Source organism: Mus musculus, chromosome 17 (assembly GCF_000001635.26).
Source record: "Mus musculus strain C57BL/6J chromosome 17, GRCm38.p6 C57BL/6J".
In the NCBI taxonomy this organism is placed as follows: Eukaryota; Metazoa; Chordata; class Mammalia; order Rodentia; family Muridae; genus Mus; species Mus musculus.
The window spans coordinates 26,226,605-26,253,098 of NC_000083.6; the positions used below are offsets into that span (position 1 = coordinate 26,226,605).

At 45.3% G+C, this 26,494-nt stretch overlaps 2 protein-coding genes and 1 pseudogene across 14 annotated transcripts in view; 2 read left to right on the forward strand and 1 right to left on the reverse strand.

The window, feature by feature from the left end:
- Positions 1–17,703, reverse strand: part of Fam234a (family with sequence similarity 234, member A) — a 31,616-nt gene extending 13,913 nt beyond the window's left edge. For 2 of the 9 annotated variants that reach the window (NM_207217.4, NM_001206335.1), the window contains exon 1: positions 17,402–17,638. The gene's annotated coding sequence lies outside the window, so the exon portion shown is untranslated. Of the gene's footprint in view, positions 1–17,385 lie in introns of all 9 variants that reach the window. The other 7 variants (NM_001357894.1, XM_011246237.3, XM_030249413.1 and 4 more) reach the window with 6 other exon arrangements.
- Positions 5,740–7,327, forward strand: Gm20026 (annotated as a pseudogene).
- An 8,591-nt stretch (positions 17,704–26,294) lies between the features above and the next one.
- Positions 26,295–26,494, forward strand: part of Luc7l (Luc7-like) — a 32,612-nt gene continuing 32,412 nt past the window's right edge. For 4 of the 5 annotated variants that reach the window (NR_037906.1, NR_037905.1, NM_028190.3 and 1 more), the window contains exon 1: positions 26,306–26,487. Coding sequence is in view for 2 of the 5 variants with exons in the window: in NM_028190.3 (NP_082466.2) it covers positions 26,427–26,487 (61 nt within the window). In the remaining 3 variants the exon portion in view is untranslated. Of the gene's footprint in view, positions 26,488–26,494 lie in introns of all 5 variants that reach the window. The other variant, XM_017317615.1, reaches the window with a different exon arrangement.

Sequence of the window (26,494 nt, forward strand, 5' to 3'; positions counted from 1 at the left end):
TTTCCTTTTGTTTGTTTGGTTTTTTTTGTTTGTTTGTTTCCCTTTTGGAGTGGGTGGTAGTTTTGAGACAGGGTCTCACTATAAAATACTGACTGGCCTGGTACCATTATATAGACCAGGCTGGCCTCAAACTCACAGAGAATCATCTGCTACTGGGCTAAAGGTAGGTGCTGGCCTGACCTACAAAGGGAGTTCTAGGATAGCCAGCACTGTTACACAGAGAAACCCTGTCTTGAACAAACAAAACAAGAAAAACTAGCTTAAAAATTCTCAGTAAAGGGCTAGAGAGATGGCTTAGCAGTTAAAGGCACTGACTGCTCTTCCAAAGGTCCTGAATTCAGTTCCCAGCAACCACATCACATGGTGGCTCACAACCATCTGTAATGGGATCCAATGCCATCTTCTGGTGTGTCTGAAGACATTGACAGAATACTCACATACATGACATAAATAAATAAATAAATAAATAAATAAATAAAAATTTTTAAAAAATTCTCGCTGGTCATGGTGGCGCACGCCTTTAATCCCAGCACTCCCGAGGCAGAGGCAGGCGGATTTCTGAGTTCGAGGCCAGCCTGGTCTACAAAGTGAGTGCCAGGACAGCCAGGGCTACACAGAGAAGCCCTGTCTCGAAAAACAAAAAACAAAAAACAAAAAACAAAAAAAAAATTCTCAGTAAAGTCAGTGGTGATAGCCTCCTGGGAGGAGGAAGGGGGAGGGTAAGAGGATTAAGTCATCCTCACTACTAAATGAGTTTGAGGCTAGCCTAGGCTATCCTTGTGTGATCCTGACAGAAATCAAATAAAAATCCTCAATAAAGTAAAATCCCAGTCAATCAGCATAAACTCCAAAGAGATTAAATGTGAACATGCTATGTATTTGTGAATTTTTTTGAGCTGGTCCCACTGTGTAGCCCTGGCTGGCGTGTAGTTCAGGGATCTGCCAGCCTCAGCATTTCAAGTACTGGGGTGAAAGGACTTGGGATAACAGGTACTCACTACTATGCCTAGGTAAGTAACATTTTTGTTTACTTATTTAGTTTTCTTTTTCTATTTAGGACTATCGATGCCTTTATTATTAGGAATAAGTGGCTTAACAGAAGGAGGACAGTTAAACTAGAAAATTATAAAAATATTGTATTTTGGCAGACTCCAAGGCATCCAGCAAGAATCCCAACTATTTGGGAGGCTGAGGCAGGGGAATGCTAGAGCTCAGAAGTTTGGAGCCAGCCTATTCAACAAAGTGAGACCCTGACTCAAGAATTCACTCAGAGGGTTAATGTCTGGGGAAGGGGTTGCGGGTGCCATTTCCTGCCTTGAAGAAGACAAAGCTTTCGAGTAGACAAAGCTTTCAAGTAGAAACAGCAGGAGGAGTCAAAGCAACAGAGGAAGCTGAGCAGAAAAGCCTCCTGACCACAGGTAGAATTTAAAATTGGCAAAACGTCAGGGCCTCCCTGTGCCTGAGATGACAGTGACTCTTCCATATCGCCAGCTAACCACCTAGCTTTTCCCATGCCGACAATGAAGTGTTGTCTCTGAGCCTGCGGCACATTGTAATAACCTGGGGCAATCAAAGGCCAGCCGAGCACAGAGCTGAACTGCCTAGGGTGTTTGCCTGGACTCAAGAATCCCCGAGTTTGGCCAGGTGTGGTGGTGATGCACACCTTTAATCCTAGCACTCGGGAGGCAGAGGCAGGTGGATTTCTGAGTTCGAGGCCAGCCTGGTCTACAGAGTGAGTTCAAGGACAGTCAGGGCTACACAGAGAAACCCTGTCTCGAAAAACCAGAAAAAAAAAAAAAAAAAAAAAAAAAAAGAATTCCCGGGTCTGATGCGCAGCCCAGCACCACATGCACTGGGCATGGCAGCATATGCCTGGGATCCAGGGGAGGCAGAGGCAAAAGCATCACAAGTTCAAAGCCATGCTCACCTATACAGCAGATCTAAAGCTGGCTACACAAGATCTCCGAAAAAAAAAAAACAAACAAACCCATAATGGGGGTCATTAGGAGGCTCATTGGGCAAACCCTTGCTATCAAGCTTTACAGTCTAAGTTTGATCCCTGGGCTGCTTCACACAGTAGGGAGAGTAATCAGCTCTTGCCAACTTGTCCTCTGACATTATTCACACATGTGCTGTGGCACATGCACACAAACATACACACACACACACACACACATACACACACACACACACAATGTAGTTAAAAAAAACTCAACCACAATCAGGCATGGTAGTACATGATGGGCCTGATTTCTTTCTTTTCTTTGATTCTTACTCCTTCCCCACCCCTCCCCTCTTTTTTTTTTTTTTTTTTTTTTTTTTTTTTTTAAAGATCCTTTCTATGTAGCCCTGCCTGCCTATCCAGCAAGTTCTTATATAGACCAGGCTGGCCTCAAACTTAGAGATCTACCTGCCTCTGCCTCTCTGCGCCTCTGCCTCTCTACGCCTCTGCTCTGCCTCTCTGCGCCTCTGCGCCTCTGCCTCTCTGCCTCTGCGCCTCTCTGCCTCTCTGCCTCTCTGCCTCTGCGCCTCTCTGCCTCTCTGCCTCTCTGCCTCTCTGCCTGTCTGCCTCTCTGCCTCTGCGCCTCTCTGTCTCTGCCTCTCTGCCTCTGCGACTCTCTGCCTCTCTGCCTCCTGAGTGTTGAGATTAGGTGTGAGGTTCACTCCTGGTGTGCTGGTAACCATTAAAAGAGCATTTGTGGGTTTTGCAGTAATCACATATTCACTATTAAAATATATAAATTCATTACAAATCTATATATTCGTAGATGCAGGCTAGAGGGGTAGCTTACCAAAGTTTGATTTCTGGTCCCACACAGTGGTTCACTATTGTCTATAACCACAGTCCCAGAGGATCCAGCAGGCATACACATCTTTTTTTTTTTCAGACAAAACATTTACAGACATAAAGTAAAACTTTAAATCTTTAAAAGTTTGTAGATACTAAAACGAGAGGTGGGGGAGGGATGTGATGGCTCATCCTGCAATGCCAGCACTCAGGAGGCAGAGGCAGGCAGAGCTCTAGAGTCTGAGTTCAGCCTGGTCTACTGAGTGAATTCCAGAACAGCCCCCCCCCCCCAAAAAAAGAAATAAAGAAAATGTGTGGGGTTTGTAGCTGTGGCTCAATGTCAGAATATTTGCCTAATATTCAAGAGGCCAGGGGTTCAATGCCCAGCACTTAAAATTTTTTTTAAATCATAAATATGGTTGTAGAAATGGCTCAGTGGTAAAGGTACTTACTGCACAAGCCTGCTCTCTGCCTGTCACACATGCTCTGCTCTCTGCCTGTCACACATGCTCTGTGGTCTGTGCGCGAGTGGACACAGGGTGATGACGACGACGATACAGTGAGGAACACTAAGACAGTGCCTCCACTTGCCTGCAGGGTTTAGTCTCATGTGAAAATCAGTTTCTACAGGAAGCACTAGTGCAGTGTGTGTGGCTGAGGGGAAGTAAGGCCTTACTTTGCTTGGGCATTGAAGGAGTCCTCAGAGTCCCTGACACAGGCCAACTGCTTTGTCCTGCCCTCAGGTGATGGGACATGGCAGCAGCTACACCCACTTTACAGATGGGACACTGAGGCCTAGAAAGTGGGACTCACTCACTTGTTGCTGATGGCCATGTCCATGTCAGGCCAAAGCTGAACCTTCTCACTAGACTCTCGGGCCAAGTGACGGTGGCCTGGAAACCCAGCAAACCCAGAACCTGGGACCAAGAGGCAAGCTTGTGACAGGGACGCAGGGATGGAGAGTTATTATTTGTGATACTAGAGACCAGAGCGAGGGTTTCCCGTACAGGAGCCCAGTGGTCTCCACTGACCCCACAACTATAGTCCTGGCTTCCATGGGCACTGCATGCATGTGTGACACGGACACACATGCAGTCACAACACCCATATGCAATAAAATAAAACATAAATTTAAAAAAGATATATAAATGAACAGTTGTTCATGGCCCAGACAAGACAGTGCATGTCTGCAATCCCAGCAATTGAAGGGTGGAGGGACAGTGACCAGGAACACAGCCATCAGCACCATCATTTTTTACATAGCAAGTTTGTAAATGAAGTCTTCAGGCAGTCTGGGAAACAGAGACAGAGACAGAGACAGAGACAGAGAGAGAAGGAGAAAGCACCAGCTCACAGGCACACTGGAGGTGTAGCTTAGAGACACAGGGTACATGTTTAGCATGCTGCGAGCTGTAGTTTTAATCCTGTTGTGACCTCTGAAAGAGAAAGAGTCATGATTCCATGTTACTCAGCCTCCATCTGGGGGCTGAGCTGAGTGTGAGTGTGCCACAGAGGAGACATGAGTGCTGTGTTGAGGGGGGAGGGTCAAGACTTTGGAATACTGGCTCAGACAAGCAAACGGTTTGCATATTGTCTTGTAAACAAAACAACAAATTTACCTAGACACTTCCCCATCAGTTATTACATTAAAGCACTATGCAAGGCATTTGGCATAGAAGCATTAGGAAGGCCGCTAAAAACATGGTAAGCAGCTTTTTCGATAAATCCTTGTGAGACAGAAGGAAAGAGGATTACATATTCACTACAGTAAAGATTATGGAACAAAATGACAGTAGAAACGGTTCCTCCATTTCTTCATTTCCTGAGAGAAGTCACGCGTGGCTGACCCATGTGATGCCAGCACCCGGCAGGCACTGGGCAGGAGCACTAGAGGTTCAAGGCTGTGCTTGTCAATACAATGAGTTTATGCTAACTAAATACCTCAAACCCTGTCTGAAAACTACAAGAAAAGGCCACATGTGGTGGCACACGCCTTTACTCCCAGCATACAGGAAGCAGAGGCAGGGGGATCTCTGTGAGTTCAAGGACAGATTTCTCTTTATAGTGAATTACCATGAGCTACATAAGTGAGCTTCATGAGAGACTGTCTTAAAGTAGAAAAACAAAGAAGGAAGAAAGGGGGGGAGGGGGGGAAGGGGGGAGGAGAGGAAGCTGAGTAGGTAGGTCAGCCAGCAGAGTGCTAGCCGGTCAAGTATGAGCCCTCCAGATGCAATTAAAAAGCTAAGCAAGCTTTGTAACCCTGCAGTAGGGAGCTGGAGTCAGGTGGGCGCCAAGGCTCACTGGCGAGGCAGCCTAGTCAGAATAGAGAGCAGCAGGTCCCGGCTTTGGCCTTCAAAAAGGACAGCTCCTGGAGAACACTAGAGGCTGGCCTCTGCTTTCCATGCCCCCCCCAACATGAACACGCATGAGCACACACACAGAATGGTAAAGCGGTGAGGTGGTCGTGTGGGAGAGCATAGCCAGAGGCAGAGGCCTCAGCCGGGCCGAGGAGGTATGTTAAGCTTCTTCATTTTAATGCTTGTTTTATTTCCTTATTTGTATCTAAATTATTTCCTAATTTGTCTCTAATAGTTTGATTTTTTAAGAAATATTTTTAAATATTTATTTATTTTATGTCTATGAGCACACTGCCGCTGTGGTTGCTGGGAATTGAACTCAGGACTTCAATAGTTTGATTTTTTTTTTTAATCTTTATTTTAGTTTTAACTTTCTAAACAGTCTGTCAAATACATACCTGCCCAGTGACATTCCCATTTTAACATTTTAAACATTAATTTAAAATTATTTATCATTAAGCTGGGTATTGGTGGCACACACCTCTAATCCCAGCACTCGGGAGGCAGAGGCAGGCGGATTTCTGAGTTCGAGGCCAGCCTGGTCTACAAAGTGAGTTCCAGGACAGCCAGGGCTATACAGAGAAACCCTGTCTCAAAAAACAAAAAAAGAAAAAAAAATTATTTATCACTTATTATTGTTGTGTGTCTGAATGCAGGCACATGTAGCAGAGCATGTGGAGATCAGAAGACAACATTTAAGAGTTGCTTCTTGCACTTCCTTCAGATGCAAGTTAATAGCAGACCGAATCTCCATCTCGCCAGGAAACTACTAAAGTTCCTCTGGGCTCAAATAGAATTTTGTAAGAACATAACGGATGGAGAGGAGAAGACCTGTGGTGGCTGTGAAGACCCTGATGCTGTGTATGTGAAATCAACATCTTCCGGTGGCCATGAATTTATTGTGAAAAGAGAACATGCACTAACATCAGGGACAATAAAGGCCATGTGGGGTGGTCCAGGTCAGTTTGCCAAGGATGAAACCAAGGAGGTCAATTTTAGAAGAGTCCCTCACATGTGCATGTGTTTTACCTACAAGGTCCCTATACTAACAGCTCCACTGAGCTCCACTGACATTCTTGAATTCCCAACTGCACTGGAACTGCTGATTGCCGCAAACTTCTTAGATTGTTAAATAAAATTAGAGAGAGAGAGAGAGAGAGCGCACCTGGAAAGATGGCTTAGCAGTTAAGGATACTCGATGCTCCTGTGGAGAACCCGAGTTCAGTTCCAAGCACCTGCATGGCAGCTCACAACTAAACCTCCGGTTCCAGGGGATCCAGTGCCCTCTTCTGGCCTCCTTGGGTCCTGCATGTGTGTGGTTCACAGATATACACGCAGGCAAACAAAGCAAAAACCCCATACGCACTGATAAAAAAAAAAAGGGGAATTAAAAAGGAAAGGAAAGGACACAGCCACTCCCAGGTATGATGGAGGAGAAAGTGGCTTACAGATACGTGGGAGAGCATAGCCAGGGGCAGAGACATCTGGAAGAGTCGAGAGTGGTCATGACCATGAACCCTATGGGAGAGGGGAAAGAGGACAGAGGGGAACAGAGTGCAGCAGCCAGGAGGCCAAAGGTACCAAAGGGGTAGGTAAGTGAAATGGCTGCATTACACAGGGAAGAGCCTTTTGGGGGAGGGCAGCCCAGCCCCTGGGCTGGAGAGCAGCATAGAAGGTGGGTATGCTAGCCATATCCTGCAACAGGTAGGGATTGGGGGATGCTGGGAGAACCTGGAGGCCAGGTCTGATTTAATATGTTAAATAGGCACCTCAGCCACTAGTCCCAGATTTGAAACTTAACACATAATTTTTTTTAAAGATTTATCTATTTTTTATTTATATGAGTACACTGTAGTTGTCTTCAGACACCCCAGAAGAGGGCATCTGATCCTATTACAGATGGTTGTGAGCCACCATGTGGTTGCTGAGAATTGAACTCAGGACCTCTAGAAGAGCAGACAGTGCTCTTCACCGCTGAGCCACCTCTCCAGCCCAACACACATAATTTTTAAAAAGTTTAAAACTTTGTTTTTTGTGGATGAGTGTTTGCCTGCCTGTAGTGTGTGTATAGCATATACTTGGAGGCCAGAAGACAGTGCTGGATCCTTGCAACTGAAGCTACAGGGGGTTGTAAGCTGCCATGTGGACGCTGGAAATAAAACCTGGATCTTCTGGAAGAGCAGCTGGTGCTTTGAACCCCTAAGTCATTTCTCCAGTCCCACAAATTCTAATTAAAAAGAAAATAAAGGAAAAGAAAAGGAAAGAAAAGAAAAGAAAAGAAAAGAAAAGAAAAGAGAAAACCAAAAACAAAACAAAACAGGAGCCAGGCAGCACTGATGAAAGCCTTCAATGCCAGACTCGAACTCAGGATGCCTAGGCAGGTGGATCTCTGAGTTCAAGGTCAGCCAGGGCTACAGAGAGAAATCCTGTCATGAAATACAAGAACAAGAAAAGAAAAAAAAAAAAAAAAAAGAAAGGTTCTTTCCTCCTATGGCTTGCACAGGTTAGACTCAAGTCACCAGGCTTGTGACAGGTACTTTTATTTGCTGATCTTTCTCTCTCTCTCTCTCTCTCTCTCTCTCTCTCTCTCTCTCTCTCTCTCTCAATAAAGGTACTCAGGTTAGACTAGTCTGGAACTGCCTGCATAGTCAAGGGTGACCTTGAGTTCCTGATCCTTCCAAGTGCTACCATTAAAGGCAGGCGCGCTCACCAAGCCCTGCTGAACTCTCCATTTCTAAATATTGTCTTCAGAGAACACTGCATAAGTAGATCACGGCGTGTGAACTTTGAAGTTGTTTTTTCTGTTCAGTATAATGAGGCCCACCCAAGTATTCACAGGTATTGGCAGTCTCTTCCTGTCAGGGCCGAGCAGCGCATGCGGTAGAAGCTGCAGTTTGCTCTGACGTGCACTGTGATCTTCCTTTTTTTTTTAAGATTTATTTATTTATTATATGTAAGTATACTGTAGCTGTCTTCAGCTGCACCAGAAGAGGGCATCAGATCTCATTATGGATGGTTGTGAGCCACCATATGGTTGCTGGGATTTGAACTCAGGACCTCTAGAAGAACAGTCAGTTCTCCTAACCACTGAGCCATCGCTCTAGCCCCTGTGATCTTTCTTTTTAAGTTTCTGTTCTGAGAGAAAAACTAAAGAACTAAGCACTGGGCAAGACTCTAGGCCTAAAGGAAGTAAAATAATGTTTATCCCTAAAATGCACCTGAGTCGTACAAGATAGAAAAAGGCCGCCTTTCTTCTCCCTCACTAAAAGACAATGAATGATGTTCAACATTTGTTCCTCCCAGAAACACTGCCTGGGCTGAGTTTCTAAGAGCAAACTACACGGCTCCACTGTTCACTGCAGCAGAGTAGTGGCCAGTGACAAGTCTTCCTTTTCTGCCAGGCGTAAGGGTGGGTGAAATAGACAGGGAATGTCTCTGTCCTGAGGGTACAGACTGGCATCCCGATGTAGAGGCTGGGCACATCAGCACCACCTGCAGTGATGCTTTACGCAGTCACGCATGCACACAGACCACGGCCGTGAGGCTGGTGGGCTGATGAGATAAAGTCTCAGACGCTGTACAACAAATGACTTCCTGCAGAAAGCAAGATGTCCAGTTTCGTGCATAAGACATTACCACCCAGGTACAGGAAAGTCAAGAAAACACTAGACTGTTTTTACAATACCTTTTGATTGCATAATGAGTTCCAAACAGAACATAATTTTAAAAAGCAAGGGGAACCCTTCACAAGAGGTGGAGTCAGAGGTTCACCCGAGTTCAGGAGGAAGCAGCAGCTGCCCTGGGCGCCTCAGCCAACGCCTCTAAGCCCTCTCCTATGAGGCTGTTTTGCTCCAAAGACAGTAGCCTTTTGTTTTGCTTTGCTTGTGGATGGAAGGGTATCGTTAATAGAGGGGCTTTTCAATAACTCAGGGACATAGTCTAAGAATTGCCAAGCCACTGGCCTGCTGCAACTCTTTATTCCCAAATAATTACTGGCTTCTTGAAAGCCACCCTCTGCAGTTACTTCCATTTTCAGAGTGGAGAAAAACAATACAGCCTGACTCATCAGCAATGGGGCCCCCAAAATACTCAGTGCTGAGAGCAAAGATGAAGACCACAATTCACCCAGACTGGAACCTGGTGACAGCTTAAACAGGGAAGGGACAGTCAGTGCCTTCGTAGCCAAGCACTCTCCACAGAGGATTTAATTCCCTGCTGCAAAAAAGGGTGAATGCAGGTTTAGCTTGGAAAGGAAAGTCCTTGAAAATGAAAGACTGCTGAGAAATTCCTTTATGGCACCCATAAAATAAATCCCTAAGGACTTTCTTGGTGGACTCCACTCAGACATCCACAAATAAAGATGGTTATTAAAGGCCTAAAGAGGAACAAAGCCAAAGCCAGCCAGCTCATATTTCACTCAGATTTGCAAACAGGCACTATGAGACTGGTTCGAAGATGTGTTCATTACTGCCAGGAAGGTATTACTGTTTTCCTTTGCTGTGGTCATTACAAATACCTGGAGGACCAGACAGAGCTTCCCAAGACCTGGCTAAGAAAACCTGGTATGGATTCCAGCCAGTACTGTCCCTAAGACTCTGCAGAGTCTTACACTAACAACTAGAGTCTGGACATTTGGTTATTAGAAAAACAAGACAAGGTTTAGTGGTAAACACTTATAATCCCAGCACTTGGGAGATAGGGGTGGAAAGCATACAGACTGGGATTAGTTTTGGCTACATAGCAAGTTCAGGGCTAGCCATTGAAACAAACGATCCCAGCTGGGCGTGGTGGTGCACGCCTTTAATCCCAGCACATGGGAGGCAGAGGCAGGCAGATTTCTGAGTTCGAGGCCAGCCTGGTCTACAAAGTGAGTTCCAAAACAGTCAGGGCTATACAGAGAAACCCTGTCTCGAAACAAACAAACAAACGAACAAACAAAACAAAACAAAAAAACCCAAAAAAAGAATCCTAGTTCTACATTAGGACTACATTTCTATAATTTCTTAGATGGCTCTAAACATACTTCTAGCATTTTTATTATGCATTTATGCAAATATAAATACAGCATTTACAAAATCAAAATATCACGTAACCCAGCGAGTTCTGAAGATGAACTGTTTTGGAGTGTTGAATATTCAAACTACCTTTGAGACAGTCTCTACATAACCCTGACTGTCCTTAATTCACTGTAGACCAGGCTGGCCTCGAACTCACAGGGATCTGCTTACCTCTGACTCCTGACTGCTGGGATCAAAGGTGTGCGATACTATACCTCAATCTTTATTTTTAATTTTTTTTTAATTTATTTTTGAGCCAGGATCTTATCGTGCATCCCTTTCTGGCCTCCAACTCACTAAGTAGCTCAAGTTGGCCTTGAGGTCACAGAAAGGCTCCTGCCTCCACCTCCCAAGCACTGGAAGTAAAGGCACGTGACCTCAGCGTGACCTCAATTTCATAGTAAAAATAAAGAAGTGCATCAGCCTCCCTCGGACGCGAAGTTGCCTTCGTTTCAACAAGTGCTACAGTTACATGGAAACAGAAAAGTGTGTTAACAGTTAATAAGGTGCATTTGCTGCTGCTCTTCAGAGGATGCAAGTTCCACTCCCAGCACATGCATGACAGACGGCTCACAACCATCTGTAAGTCCAGGTCCAGGGGCTCCAACTCTCTTCTGACCTCCAGGGGCACCAGGGACTCATGCAGTGCACAGACATACACAAAAAAGCACTCACGTGCACAACATAAAGCGTGGGAGGGAAGACCTGAGAAAGATACCTGATCTCCATTTAACCTCCCAATGCACACTCATGAACATGTACAAACATACACATATGCGCGATTGATCGATAGATAGATAGATAGATAGATAGATAGTAGATAGATAGATAGATATGTATACACATACATATTGAGGCACTGGGAATTAGGGGTGGAAACCAGTGCTGTGTTCACGGCAGACAAGCATCTAATGAGCAGCATCCCAACCCTAGGCTCTGCACACATCAAACAAAGCGCCGTGGCTCTGCAGCAAGATTGTTCCTATGACGGCTTTTGAAGCTGATCATACCCTGGCACTGTGGACTATCAGAAAACTACAGTCAAGTTCCTGAGGCTGCCACGCCTGTCCACGCACACACGCTATCAGGACCTGAGTAAAAAGGTTGATTGTGAGGCAGAACAATAAAATTGTGCAATAGCTCCTTCAGCTCATAAACATGGGAGGTGCAGAAAAGAAATAAAATATGCTTCCCCTTTCCCCAAGCGCTCTGAGTTTCTAAGTCCGTGACAACTGAAAATAAAATAACGAATCTGATTCTGTTTGCTTCATACTTATGGAAGGTTTGAAATCCCAGGTCAGCAGAACAAATGGCAATGGCAATTTTACTGATATATAAAAGTAAAGGGACACACACACACACACACACACACTCTCACACACACACACACACACACACACACCACACCGGAGCTCACACCCCCCCACACCCATGAGCTCACACACACACGCACGCACACACACACACACACACACACTCTCTCACACATACATACACACATGCTCTCTCACACACAGAGTCTGGATCTACCCCCTCCATTTCATTCAACTTTCAGCTTAAGGAGAATAAAGTCAGTTTGGTTTGACTCTATTGACCATGGTTAATCTCATCCTACTCCAGAAATATACCTAGTATATTTCTTTTAAAATGAGAGGGAGGGAGAGAAGAAGGGAAGAGGGAGAGAGGGAAGGAGGGAAGGAGAGAGAGAGAGGACACACACACACACACACACACACGGAACTCAGGGCCTTGCACATGCTAGGCTAGCATTCTATTACTGTGGCACACCTTCCACTCAAAGCATCCTGTGCACACTCATCCTCTGCCATATCAATAGCTGTTTTAGGGCAGAAAGACATCTACAGTGTCCCATAAGCCACATACACACAGTGGATACTCAAATATCATTGAAATCATAATGGGCACAAGATTATAAGGAACAAGTCTTTGAACAAAAAGATGAGCAAGATAATTCATCTCCTTATTCTAGAGCCTAACAGTATACACAAAAATAAATAAAAATTGTATTTACCATGTGGACATGATGGTAAACATCAGGAATTGAAAGACCCCCCCCCACACACACACACACATACGATCATAGGGAGTTGAAATTCAGCCTTGGCTATAACTAGCAAAGGCTCAGTTGGGCGGTGGTGGCTCACGCCTTTTATCCCAGCACTTGGGAAGCAGAGGCAGGTGCATTTCTGAGTTCGAGGCCAGCCTGCTCTACAGAGTGAGTTCCAGGACAGCCAGGGCTACACAGAGAAACCCTGTCTCCAAAAACCAAAAACAAAACAAAACAAAAAAAAAATAGCAAAGGCTCTTAAAAAACAAGATGGAAGTTAGACATTGTGGTACACACCTTGATTCCCAGCAGAGGCAGAGGCAGGCTGATCTCTGTGTGTTCAAGGCCAGACTGGCAGACTGGTCTACAAAACAAGTTCCATGATAGCCAGGACTGTTAAACAGAGAAACCCTATCTGAAAAAACAAACAAAAGATAAAACTAACAAAACAAATAAACAAAAAACCAAGAACAAGCTGGATGTGGCTGTAATCTCAGAAATTGGGGACAGGTGGATTTCTGAATTCAAGACTGGCCTCAAGGGGCTGGAGAGATGGCTCAGTGGGTAAGAACACCCGACTGCTCTTCCAAAGGTCCTGAGTTCAAATCCCAGCAACCACATGGTGGCTCACAACCATCCATAATGAGATCTGATGCCCTCCTCTGGGGTGTCTGAAGACAGCTACAGTGTACTTACATATAATAATAATAATGATAAAGACTGGCCTCAAACTCAGTTCCAGGATAACCAAGGTTACAAAAGCAGCAGACGAAGAACAAAGGATGTCTTTTACACTGTGTGGCTGTGCCACCTCCAGGACTGCTCCCTCTACTCTAACTGCATTCCAATAGGAGATGCTTGAGAGAGACACCCACAAAAACCAGCCAGGCAGCACCCGGTTTTCTAGCTGAGCCAAGCAGATAGGAGACAAAGATAGTTAGTGTTCAGTTGTTTACAGGGAACCACCATTGACTCTCTTCACAAAGCACAATCTCAAAACAAGGGCAGAGCCTCAGCCAGTTCTCCAAGGGAAACAAATTTTAAGGTCATGGTTCCCTGACTGAAACACAAAATTTCCCAGCACACACAGACCTGATGCTTGGATGAAAAACAGCCTCAGGTAGGTCTTACTGATTAGCCCAAGGAATAAACTTTTCCCTGAAGTCTAGATTAGACTTATTTCCTGCAATTCCCCCATCAATCGGTATTATTCCTTTTCATTCCTGTATTTAGTAGGGAAACTATTAAGATAAATTATAACTAATTTTGCATTCATTTGCTTAAAGCATTGGCTCAATTTACTTATCTTTTGCCTCTGCCTCCCGAGCTCTGGAATTAAAGGCGTGTGCCACCACGCCCGGCCATGCTTATCTTCTTTTGTTGTTTCCTGGTTTTTGTTTTTTTTTTCCACAGGGTCTCATAACCCAGGCTAGCCTTCAGTTTGCTATGTAGCTGAGACTGACCTCAAACTCATATCTCTACCTCCGCAAAGATAAGATTATAGGCTGGAGCCTCCAAGCCTGACTGCTTTATCATTTTTTAAAAAGACTTTTATAATGTACATATCTATACATTCACAAAAGCAGAGAACACCAGCTCTGTGAACTAACTACCAAGACTAAAGTCAACAGATAACCAGTGAGGAGCTAGCACACTTCTCCCACATGCCCAACCTCTGAACATTCTACTGTACACTGCACTCCAGAGATGAGTCACACCAACTGTCAGCATCAATTTTCTGGTTATTAGGTAGAATTCAGCATTTCCCGTGTGTGTTATATCATGACAACTTAAAACTCCAAGAAGGAGTTTACAAAGGAGATTAGAAACACATCACACCAAGTCCATATGCTTGGTGTGAAGATCAATTTTGAGTGAAATCCATGGTAAATTTTGGAACACTTAATAAGCCCTGTAGGTTCTATCTCATCTAACCTGTCAATCTGGCTCCGCCTCTTTATTTCATTTTACTTGATGTGTGTGTATAGGGTACGGGCTCACACTTGACATAGAAAGATCACGTGTGGAAGTCACCACAGCTTGCAGGAGTTGGTGCTCTCCTCAATCTCCTAGTGGGATCTAGGGATCAAAGTCAGCTCAGCAGGCTTGGTGACGGCCGCACTTACCTGCTGCTGTCTCAGCAGCCCTCGGTGCAGGCGCCTCCCAGACACCACATACGTTACATTTTAAAACCTCTCACAGTGAATCCTGGAGCTTTCTTAAATGTTTCCAAAATATCTGCTGGTCATGTTACTCCTTTTACCATTCCAAAATGACTCATCGCCACTTTGGAACAAAGTCAACACCCTGGATAACACCAGGTCTTTCCATCCTTGGTTCCTGTCTGTCTGTCTAGTGTCATCCTTCCCATGTCCCATCGTGCTGTAGCTCTGCACCTGTCCCTTCATCTGCCCTTCCCCCTCTACTTGCTCCTACTGTATCTGTAAAAGCCCAGATGTGCCCAGAATCTACTGGGACATTTCCTATGATGCTTTACAGCATTGTGGCTTAGTTGCCTCTCACACTGCTCTGGGTCCTCTCCACAGAGAGTTCCAGAAACGTAAGAGCACACAATTGTCCTTGCTTCCCCATCCCCCATCATGCCCCGCCCCCCAAGGACAAAGCAGAGTGAGTGGTAGCTGGCAGAAAATAGACTGAGGCACGAACTGAATACATGTCCTTAATGTGGTCATCAGCCTCTCTCGGGAGAGCTATTTACTAGCACATGTGTTCATAAACACATTAGAAAAACCTTACAGGATCAGGTGACTTTAAATGCCAATTGTAAACACAGGATGTCAGTTAGATGACAACACCTATTACCATGCTTTTCTCTGGAAGATTAGTTCTTTCTTTCTTTCTCTCTCTCTTTCTTTAAAAGATTTACTTATTTCATTTATATGTAAGTACACTGTTGCTCTCCTCAGACACCCCAGAAGAGGGCATCAGATCCCATTACAGATGGTTGTGAGACACCATGTGGTTGCTGGGAATTGAACTCAGGACCTCTGGAATAGCAGTCAGTGAGCCATCTCGCCAGTCCTAGTTCCATTTTCTTTTTCTTTCTTTTTTTTTTTTTTTTTTTTGGTTTTTGGCTTTTTGAGACAGGGTTTCTCTGTATAGCCCTGGCTGTCCTGGAACTCACTTTGTAGACCAGGCTGGCCTTGAACTCAGAAATCCACCTGCCTCTGCCTCCCGAGTGCTGGGATTAAAGACGTGTGCCACCACACCCAGCTACCTAGTTCCATTTTCTACAGGGAAGTCTGCTCTTCCAAGTGTCCAACGTCATGCTGGGGTGCTGAATGCTTCCCTTCCCTGGGAAAAGCCCCAGTCATTCTCACAAAGCTAAAGCTCATGTGAATGCGATGTGGAAACTTGTGCTGTAATTACAGGGAGTAGGCACCCTTCCCCCACAGGCATGGTCAGTAGCAGGATTTTAAAATATAATCACAAGGGGCTGGCAAGCTGGTTCACAGGTTCAGTCCCCAGCACTCACGCGGTGGCTCACAACCATCTGTAACTCCAGTTCTGGAGGATCCAACACCCTGTTCTAACCTCCATGGGCACCAGGCATTCCCATGGTGTGTGCATACACACTCTCTCTCTCTCTCTCTCACTCACTCACATTCTCTCTCTTCTCTCTCTCTCTTTTCCAGGCAACAGAGTTATACACATAAATTCTAGAAAAAAAACATAACATTCACAAGCTGGACTTGGTAGCATATATCTGAGACCCTAGTACTTGAAAGAGCAAAGAGGCTCACCTCTGGTTTGAGGCCAGCCTGGTCTATACCATGAGTTCCAGGCCAGCCAGGGATAAAAGCAAAATTTGTCTCAAAAAACTCCATTCCCAAAAGAGAGTTGGGGAGCTGGGGAGGTGAGGAGCTGGGGTGCTAGGTCGGTTAGTAGGGTTCTGGGATGGTGACACAAAATTCCACCACTGGAAGACTTGTGACAAGAGGATTCTCTGGAACCCATATAGAGGAGGGAGAGCCCCTACAGGTCACTGTCCTTGACACACTACACCTACACTCACTCTTGCATGCACACACTCATTTCATAAGCTCTGCTGTACCCACCTCCTATGTACCTAGTAATACAAAAAGAATGTGGAGGGGGGAGTTAGACTTTGCAAACTGGGTCATAATGACAGTGGTTTCTATCACTCCCTATCGCCCCACTTCCCTTACAGATAACTCTTCTGAGGGAAGGCAGATACCAACAGAAAACAATGAGGACTCCTGCCACTGGTCTTTTGAGTCCACTATCTTGGATTTGGATCCCCCAACTTGGCGAGAGTTACTGGGCCATCATCACCCAGGTAGACTGATTCCCTACCCACAGAAAGTGTTGACTAATAAAGGTTGTTTTATTTTGTGCATTTGGGGAAGACCGCATATTGTAGCCCAGGCTTATCTCAAACTCCAAATTCATATGTCTCAGCCTCAACTTCTGGGATTACAGAAATCCACCACCACACCTAGGATAAAGATTGCTAGGATAAACCAATAAACTTCTTGTTTGTTATAAAGCAACATATAAGGAATACAAGGAGGCAATGGAAGGAGTAAGAAAAAACGCCAGTACAGAGAAGAAACAGACAGCTCGGTGTAATGAGGCAGGAAGATTGCTTCCAGTTCAAGGCAGCAGGAGGCGGTGGTGGCCTTAAAAGAACATTAGAACTGTGAGGGTGGAATATGAAGACAACCCCATCACCAACCACTCCTGACCGTACCCACCTCACTGCCTTGGGCCTGAACTTGAAGAACATGAACTGATTCTCACTGATACTAAACACACGGGGCCCAAAGAGCGTTAGGATTTAAGGAACATGTCCACCGGAGCACAAAGTTCCTCTGGTAGGTCAACCCCTGTCGCTCCGGGTCACCACAGCGCCCTCCAGGGAACAGACACGACGGAGCAGAGATTTGTTTGGCCAAGTTGAGCACGCTTGAGGGTGCCAGGCCCTGTGCACTGCTACTCTGGGAGCTCAGGCGGGGCCGACCTTAGCTGTGAGCTGCAAGTGGAGGCGGGACCCGCTCCTGGCCCCCACTAGCTCCGGGCGATCGAACGCAGACGGCTTTGGCCGGAACCAGCTCGCGCGTTAAGAGTTACCTAGTCCGATCCTGACCTGCTCTCGGACCTGTCCGCGAGATCCTGCTCCTCAGCAAGTGGTACAGGACTGGCGAGGCTGGCTCAACTGCGGTCCCTGGAATCCGGGATCCACATCCCCAAGGTTCCCGGGAGGACAGCGGCTGAACAGGAGTACAGACTACGCCGGACAGCAGCGCCCCTCCCCGGCGCACCCCGGTCCGCCCGGCCCCGAGGGCAGCGTGCCACGCCCCCACTGGGCCCACCCAGGAGGCCCGCCCCGCAGTAGGCCCCGCCCCAGAGAGGCTGTGACCCCCCCCCTTAGTTCGGCCCACCTGAACTGTGCGTCACTTCCTGCCAGCGGAAGGGGCGTACCACAGCGATTCCGTTCTGTTGACTGAGTCGGTTGCTTAGCAACACGGCCACTGTGTCCAGTGTTGCCCTTTTCGAGCAGAGAGCCTGTTTGTGCAGGAGCATTTTGGCATGATAATGCTGTGATGGCTTAGGCCTGGTGTTCCCATACTAACCCCAGGAATCCATGAATGGAGACAAGACAGAAGGCCCATGCTAAGGCTTCTTTTTTCTAGCCTGCGTATCTTTCCGATCACTTACTGGCCACGGTATTTTCTTTCCTCAGTGCACACGCAGGCACATAGAGACACACACTACGACAGAAAGGGAAGATCAGAGGACAGTTTTGTAGAGCTGGTTCACTTTCGCCTTTATGTGGGTTCTTGGGATCGAACTTAGGTTACAGGCTTGCACAATAGCTTGGCAAGGACTTTTACTCTCTGAGTAGGCATAAATTTTTTGCAACCTACTTTTTTTTTTTTTTTTTGGTTTTTCGAGACAGGGTTTCTCTGTGTAGCCCTGGTTGTCCTGGAGCTCACTTTGTAGACCAGGCTGGCCTCGAATCAGAAATCTGCCTGTCTCTGCCTCTCCAGTGCTGAGATTAAAGGCGTGTGCCACCATGCCCGGCTGCAACCTACTCTTAATAAGGGTCCAACCTCTCCTCTAGCCTACAACCCAGCAGAGGCAGTGGAAGAGAAAAGTTATTAGGATATGGGTGAAATGGACCGGTTCAGCAATAATTCTTTAGGGGTGAGCTAGATCTTCTTGGGCAGCAGTTCAGTCCCATAGCAAACACCAAGTACAATTCAGCAGCTGCAGACCAGTCCTCTAGGGGGGCAGACACCAGACACTAACCACCAGCTGCAGTCCAGTCCTCTAGGGGGGCAGACACCAGACACTAACCAGCAGCTTCAGTCCAGTCCTTTCAGCAAGCAGACACCAGGCAGCTGTAGTTAAATCCTGAAGAAACTTCTAGATTTGCCAACCAGCCTGATGTGAGGCCGCAGAAGCTGCAAGCTGCCATAGGAACCTCACAAGCAGTTCTTTGGATAATTTCTCTCAATGGCAGTGTTACCACAAGGTGAGCTCAACAATGCTATGTAAGGCGAACAAATACATGCGTGTCTTTAGCAAAGAATAGCAAGGCAGAGCAAACCAAATCTCAGTGCTCCTCTCCCACTGTCTGTGGGGTCACATTTATACTCCTTTATCAAGAGTCCTTACACGTGTCTGCTATATCCAACAAGCATCCTTTCACTTGTGTCTGCTTCAGGAAAACAGTCTTTTATGTGTTTGCTTTATCAAGACATCCTTTCAGCTAGGCAGTGGTGGCGCACGCCTTTAATCCCAGCACTTGGGAGGCAGAGGCAGGCGGATTTCTGAGTTTGAGGCCAGCCTGGTCTACAGAGTGAGTTCCAGGACAGTCAGGGCTACACAGAGAAACCCTGTCTCAAGAAAAATGAAAAAAATAAAAAATAAAAAAGACATCCTTTCATCCGTGTGTCTCAGCAAACCATCATTTGGCATAGCTAACTTTCTAAAGAACTAGAAGTTTCCTCTTGGTGTGCCATTACACTGATTTTATATAGTGCTGTTAATCTAACTCAGAGCTTTGTGGTTGGTAGATAAGCGCCTTACCAATTCAGGTACAACCCTAGCTGCTGCTGCTTCTTCTTCTTCTTCTCCTCCTCCTCCTCCTCCTCCTCCTCCTCCTCCTCCTCCTTCTTCTTCTTCTTCTTCTTTAAGATGGAGTTCTTATTTAGCCCAGGTCAGCCTTGCATTTTTTTTTACATATTTAAGGCTAGTTTTAAACTCCTGTTTTTCCTGCCTCTATCATTTGGTGGGATTATAGGCCTGCAACACTACACTTAGTGATCTGAAGGTTGGGGAAGGTTATGGGAGCTTAACCCATGGCCCAGTGTATGTTAGGCAAACACTCTTATCACTGTCACTGATAAGACCCAACCCTCAATACACTTTAAATTGTTAATCTATTTATTGCTGATGGTGCAGTCTTATTACTGTGGATAATTACTCATTACTGTGTGTCCTGGAACTCACTCTGTAGACCAGGCTGGCCTCAAACTCAGAGATCCTCCTGCCTCTGCCTCCCAGGTGTCGGGATTAAAGGCATGCGCCACCACTGTCCAGCTGAGAGAATGTCTTGCTAAAGCAAACACATTAAAAAAAAAAAAAAGACTGGGGGATGAAGAGATGGCTCAGTGGTTAAGAGCACTGACTGTTCTTCTAGAGGTCCTGAGTTCAATCCCCAGCAACCACATGGTGGCTCACAACCATCTGTAATGAGATCTGATGCCCTCTCCTGGTGTGTCCGAGTATAGTGACAGTGTACTCATATACGTTAAATCTTAAAAAACAAAACAAGGGCTAGTGAGATGGCTCAGTGGGTAAGAGCTCCCGACTGCTCTTCCGAAGGTCCGAAGTTCAAATCCCAGCAACCACATGGTGGCTCACAACCATCCATAACGAGATCTGACTCCCTCTTCTGGAGTGTCTGAGGACAGCTACAGTGTACTTACGTATAATCAATAAATAAATCTTTAAAAAAACAAAACAAAACAAAACAAAACAAAACAAAAAACCGACTGTTTTCCTGAAGCAGACACAAGTGAAAGGATGTTTGGATATAGCAGACACATGTAAGATGGAGGAGGGCTGTCCATCCAAATTTTTCTTCCTGGGACTTGTTTGAGCAGAAAGGTTGAGGATAATCATTAATATTTGTCATCAGTTAAAGTAAAAAAGACAGACAGACAGACAGACAAAATGAATCCAGACACACTAGTCCTCCTTTCTTTCTTTCTTTCTTTCTTTCTTTCTTTCTTTCTTTTTTTTAAGACAAGGTTTATCTATGTAGTCCTAGGGGAAGTCACTTTGTAGACCAGGCTGGCCTTGAGCTCACAAATCCACTTGCCTCTGCCTCCTGAGTGCTGGGATTAAAGGCGCTCCACACCATCACCCAGCTTCTTCTCCGACTTTTATTTATTTATCCTATGGACCCAAGTAAGGAGTAAATACATTTTAGCAAAAACAACTGATAAGTGCTTATTGCAGTGTGTACCCAAGTGCCATTGTTTCTAACTATCTTATTGCTAAAATTTGTCAAAAGAACTTGCTTAGGTGCTTCATTTGGTTTTTATTTAAAAATATTTTCATATGTATGTCAGAGGAGGGTGTATGTATTTGATTTCAGGTACCTCAACACACCAGAGGAAGGTGTCAAATTTCCTGGAGCTAAGGTTACAGGAAGTTGTGAACTGTTAGACATGGGTGCCGGAAACCAAACTCTGGTCCTCTGCAAGAGCAGTATGCCCTCTAGACCACTGAGCTATCTCTTCAGCCTTTTGCTTAATTTTTAAACCGACCAGCAGTTTGCCAGCACAAAAACATAGCTCTTGCCTAGAAGGGAATAAGAGATTGTGTATTCTTGAGTCAAATATACAGATGACTATGAAACAGGAACAAAGAATCAGGTTGTCCCTTGTCTTAGTTAGGGTTTTATTGCCATGACCATGGCAACTCTTATAAAGGAAAACATTTCATTGGGGCTGGCTTAGAGCTCAGACGTTTAGTCCATTATTCTCATGGTGGGAAGCATGCAGACAGACATGGTGATGGAGAGGTAGCTGAGATTTAGCAGACATCAGGAAGAGAGACACTGACTGGGCTTGAGCATCTGAGAATTCAAAGACCACCCCAAGTGACACACTTCTTCCAACAAGACCACACCTTCTAATAGTGCCACTCCCTATGAGTTTATGTGGGGTTGAGGGGCCATTTTCCTTCAGACCACCACGCCTCTGAATGCTATGTCCCAACCTGGGAAAGAAAGGTTTCATGAATCTTTAATTATAATTTTTTCTTTTGAGAAAGGGTCTCTGTGTTCTGGCTGTCCTAGAACTCACTCTGTATAACAGGCTGACCTTGAATTCAGGAATCTGCCTGCATCCTGAGTGCTGGGGTTAAAGGTGTATGACACTATGTGTACTGGCTAGTTTTGTGTCAACTTGATGCAGCTGGAGTTATCACAGAGGAAAGAACTTCAGTTGAGGAAATGCCTCCATGAGATCAAATTGTAAGGCATTTTCTCAATTAGTGATCAAGGGGGAAAGGCCCCTTGTGGGTGGGACCACCTCTGGGCTGGTAGTCTTGGTTCTATAAGAGAGCAGGCTGAGCAAGCCACGGAAGGCAAGCCAGTAAAGAACATCCCTCCATGGCCTCTGCATCAGCTGCTGCTTTCTGACCTGCTTGAGTTCCAGTCCTGACTTCCTTTGGTGATGAACAGCAGTATGGAAGTGTAAGCTGAATAAACCCTTTCCTCCCCCATTTGCTTCTTGGTCATGATGTTTGTGCAGGAATAGAAACCCTGACTAAGACATGAAGCAATTATAGTTGGGGGGGGAGCCATAATTCACACACACACACACACACACACACACACACACACACACACAGAGGGTTCACTATGTAGCCCTGGTTGGCTTGTGGCCCTAGCTAGCCTGTAACTCCCTTTGTGAGCCAGGCTGGCTTCAGTCACAGAGAACCACCTATAGGTCAGACTATAGGTAGACAATAAATGGTACTAAAAGGACTAAAGAAACTTCACGATAATTTGGTTCTAGATCAGCAACATTCTAACATTCCATATTTGGGAAGTTCTTTTTTCCTTTTACCTCCTTTCTTCCCTTCCTTTTCTTTTAGACAAAGAGTCATGTGATGCTGGCTGGCCTTGAACTCGCTACGTAGCTGAGGATGAATCTGAGATTTTGATCCTACTGCCTCTACAGAACACTAGGCAAGCACTATTAACTGAGCCACATCCCCAGTCCCTACTTTTCCCCATTCATACGGTTATAAACAGTTAATTGGCCATGTAGAATCTTTGGCCCAAGTGTGGGCTTTTCCTGGAAACTTCAATTCACATCATCTTGTGTATATATATACTTTTGTATGTTATATTCTCCTGATGGAATTGTTGTCTCCAAGGCTAACTGCTTCCATCTGCTAACCTAGGCCTAGTCCTGGAAGCTTCTAGCCTCCATACAACCTAATTTTGGCCTAGGATGTCTTCAGCCTCTGAGACTGAATACATTCATCACTTCCTAGTTCTTTCTGAGCTCTGGGTGGCTGGTTCAGCTCAGCTGTTCTGGCTTAGATGCCTCTCTGGGCTAATTCAGCCTGGCTTCTCTTGGCTTCTCCTGAATTGCTGTGCTTGGTCAATTGTTCTGCTTGCTCTTATACTAACTTTGGCAATATGTCCTAATCTTCTGACTCCTTCTCATTCTCTGGCTTCTTCTGTCTTCATCTGTGTCTAAAGTGTGTGTTTAAGGGCTGAACCACACCATCACTACCCTTTGATCATGCTGTGAACCCCAAGATTCTGTAATTTACTGGAAAAACCTGGTTTTAGTTGTAGCGTGGCTTAGCATACACCTTTCATACAAGAGCTTTCAGTTTTTTTTTTTTTTTGGTTTTTCGAGACAGGGTTTCTCTGTATAGCCCTGGCTGTCCTGGAACTCACTTTGTAGACCAGGCTAGCCTCGAACTCAGAAATCCGCCTGCCTCTGCCTCCCAAGTGCTGGGATTAAAGGCGTGCGCCACCACGCCCGGCTCTCCAGTTTTTTCTTAAACAGGGTTAAATAAAGTCAACCATAGGTCAAGAGAAGGGGCAAAATCCCAGCAGTTGGGAGGCAGAGGCAGGTGGATTTCTGAGTTCGAGGCCAGCCTGGTCTACAAAGTGAGTTCCAGGGCAGCCAGGGCTACACAGAGAAACCTTGTCTCAGAAGAAAACAAAACAAACAAACAAAAAAGAAATAACCACGGAAACTAAAAGGGAATTAGGAGGACAGATAGAGAAACATGCATGCACAGGAAGTGGAAGGGAGTGTGGTTTGAGAAGGAGGTGGGGGCATTGCTTCTGGGGCATTGACTGTGAGGGAAGGTCAGCTTGGTGCTTTCTCTGCCTCCATGACCTAGCAGCCTTTCACCTGGACATCAGACTCCTGAGCCTTCATTGGCAAAATCAAGCATTTGAGAGTTTAAAACAACAATCACCTCTTCCTTCTAATTTAAGATCAGACTGAGACATCCGTATTGATGGACCAGAGCACAACCAGGCCAGTGTAGAAAAAAGTGTACCGGGAGGCAAGGAGGAGAAAACAGACATCAACATCAGAACAAAGCCATGTGTGTCAGCTGGAAATAGTAAGTGGGCAGGGCCAGGAGAAATCTGTAGAAAGGGAATTGTAGATGAGAGAAATTGGCGCGTTAGAGCCTTACTGTTCTTGGTTTGGTTTGGTTTGGTTCCCAGCTCCTACATGACGGCTCCCAAACATTTCTAACTCTGGTTCAAAGGGAATTGTGATATAAAACAAATATTGTACTATTAGGTTCTGTGTGGAGTACAAACGCCAACCCCCACGGAGAGCACATAAGCATCCGAGAGAACGGAGAACGATTTAACAAACACATGGGCTAGATCATCAAAACTGTCTGTCTCAGGGTGGACATTTATACAATTTATATAGAGTAAGTAGCTTTGTCATGAAAGTCTACCATTTTAGAGTGGTCTTTTCCTCCTAGTAGCAAAAGAAATCCCTTAGCCTGAACTTTATAGATCCAACACCTACTTCCCCAGCTTCCAGACACGAATCACCCCTGCCCAGTTTTATTTTTTAAAGTTGTTTTTTTCTTTTTTTCTAAAGATTTATTTATTGTTATATGTAAGTACACTGTAGCTGTCTTCAGACACACCAGAAGAGGGCGTCAGATCTCATAACGAATGATTGTGAGCCACCATGTGGTTGCTGGAATTTGAACTCAGCAGTGCTGACCCACAGAAGAGACGTTAGTGCTCTTAACCTCTGACCCATCATTCCAGCCCCAGTTTCATATATATGTAAAAGAGTGCATATTTAATTATTTTGCTTTATAACTTACAAATGTAACATTACTCTCAATAGCAATTAGTACTTTGCAGCACTGATAAATCAACATCCAAAATATTTTTTACATCTAATTCAAAAAACAGGTCTCTTTCTTTACTTGGAATTTCATAATCTGCTCAAAGGTCCAAGTCGTGGATTTTGGTACATTCTCCTAAATTCATGTGCTGTGGGTAAAAAATTATACATTAACACCTATCCATTTTAGAAAGCACATAATTGCGCTGGTGAGATGGCTCAGCAGTTAAGAGCACTGACTGATCTTCTGGAGGTCATGAGTTTAAATCCCAGCAACCACATGGTGGCTCACAATCATCCACAATGAAAACAAATAATAAAGAACCTAGGGGCTGGAGCAAGAGGAAGAAGTCGAGCGCGGGTGGGGGGGGAGTAACAAAATAAATAAATAAATAAGCATGTAATTAATATGACTTAGCATTTCAACTTTCACTGAAATAAGCAATATAGTTTTATAGAGAGTAAATGAAGAAATGGACCAAGTGTAATGGCATGTGCTGATAATCTCAATGGTCTGGAGGCTGAGCAGCAGAGGGATAGCAAGTTCAAGTCCAACCTGGCCTCTGTGTGTGTGTGTGTATGACTCTGTCTCCAACAGAAGAAATGGAGGCAAGCACATTTGCACATTTTTGTAATTGCAGCACTTGGTAAGGAAGGGAAAGTGGGAGGGTCAGGAATGCAAGTCATCTTTGGTTTCATAATAAGTTCAAGGTCAGCATGGACAACATGAGACTATATTACACAAACAAAAAGAACTGAGATATAACCTAGAAATTCACTTATCATTAGGTTTTTTTTTTTTTAAAGATTTATTATTATATGTAAGTACCCTGTAGCTGTCTTCAGACACTCCAGAAGAGGGCATCAGATTTCGTTAATCTGGACCTTTGGAAGAGCAGTAGGCGCTCTTAACCACTGAGCCATCTCGCCAGCCCCCTTGTTTTGTTTTTTGAGACAGCTTTTCCCTGTGTAACTCTGGCAATCCTGCAGCTTGCTCTGTACCATCAGGCTAGTCTCTAACTCAGAGATGTGCCTGCCTCTGCCTTCCCCAGCGCTGGGATTAAAGGCCTTTGCCTCAAGTTTAATTTATTTGTTTGACTAAAGTCTCATTAGAGCAGAGAATTTGATGTTTCAGGAACCAGGATAAAAATTAGTGGTGGAGTTTTTAATCTAGTCTTTTTTTAAAATAAAGATCTATTTATTTTATTTATATGAGTACACTGTAGCTATCTTCAGACACAGCTGAAGTGGTTATCAGACCCCATTACAGATGGTGGTGGGAACTGAACTCAGGACCTCTGGAAGAGCAGTTTGTGCCTTTAACCGCTGAGCCGTCTCTCCAGCCCTTTTTTTTTTTTTTTTTAAAAAAAAAAAACAGGAGGTAGGATCTTAGTCTCACAAAGACCACGCTTCCACAGGGTAGCCTGACACCCAGGACGCTGGCCTTGAACTACTCAAGCCTGATCCTGGGGATTACAGGCATACCACGACCGGCCAAAATCAAGCTTAGTTGATCTAGTCTTTAGAACGATTTGCGACCGTTCCACTCAGCGACTCCTGTACACTTCCCGACAGGCCTTGCATCAACGCCAAAGAACTTCCTCCCAGCATTCCCCGCGGCCGGAAAGCGCCGTGCGGGCTTCAGGCTGATAGGAGCGTCTTTCCTCGTCGCTGTTTGCGGCTTCTCTGGTCGAGTTGTGCGGAGCTTCTCGGCCGTCCCCACTGGCCACCATGTCCGCCCAGGCGCAGATGCGGGCCCTGTTGGACCAGCTCATGGGCACGGCTCGGGACGGTGAGTC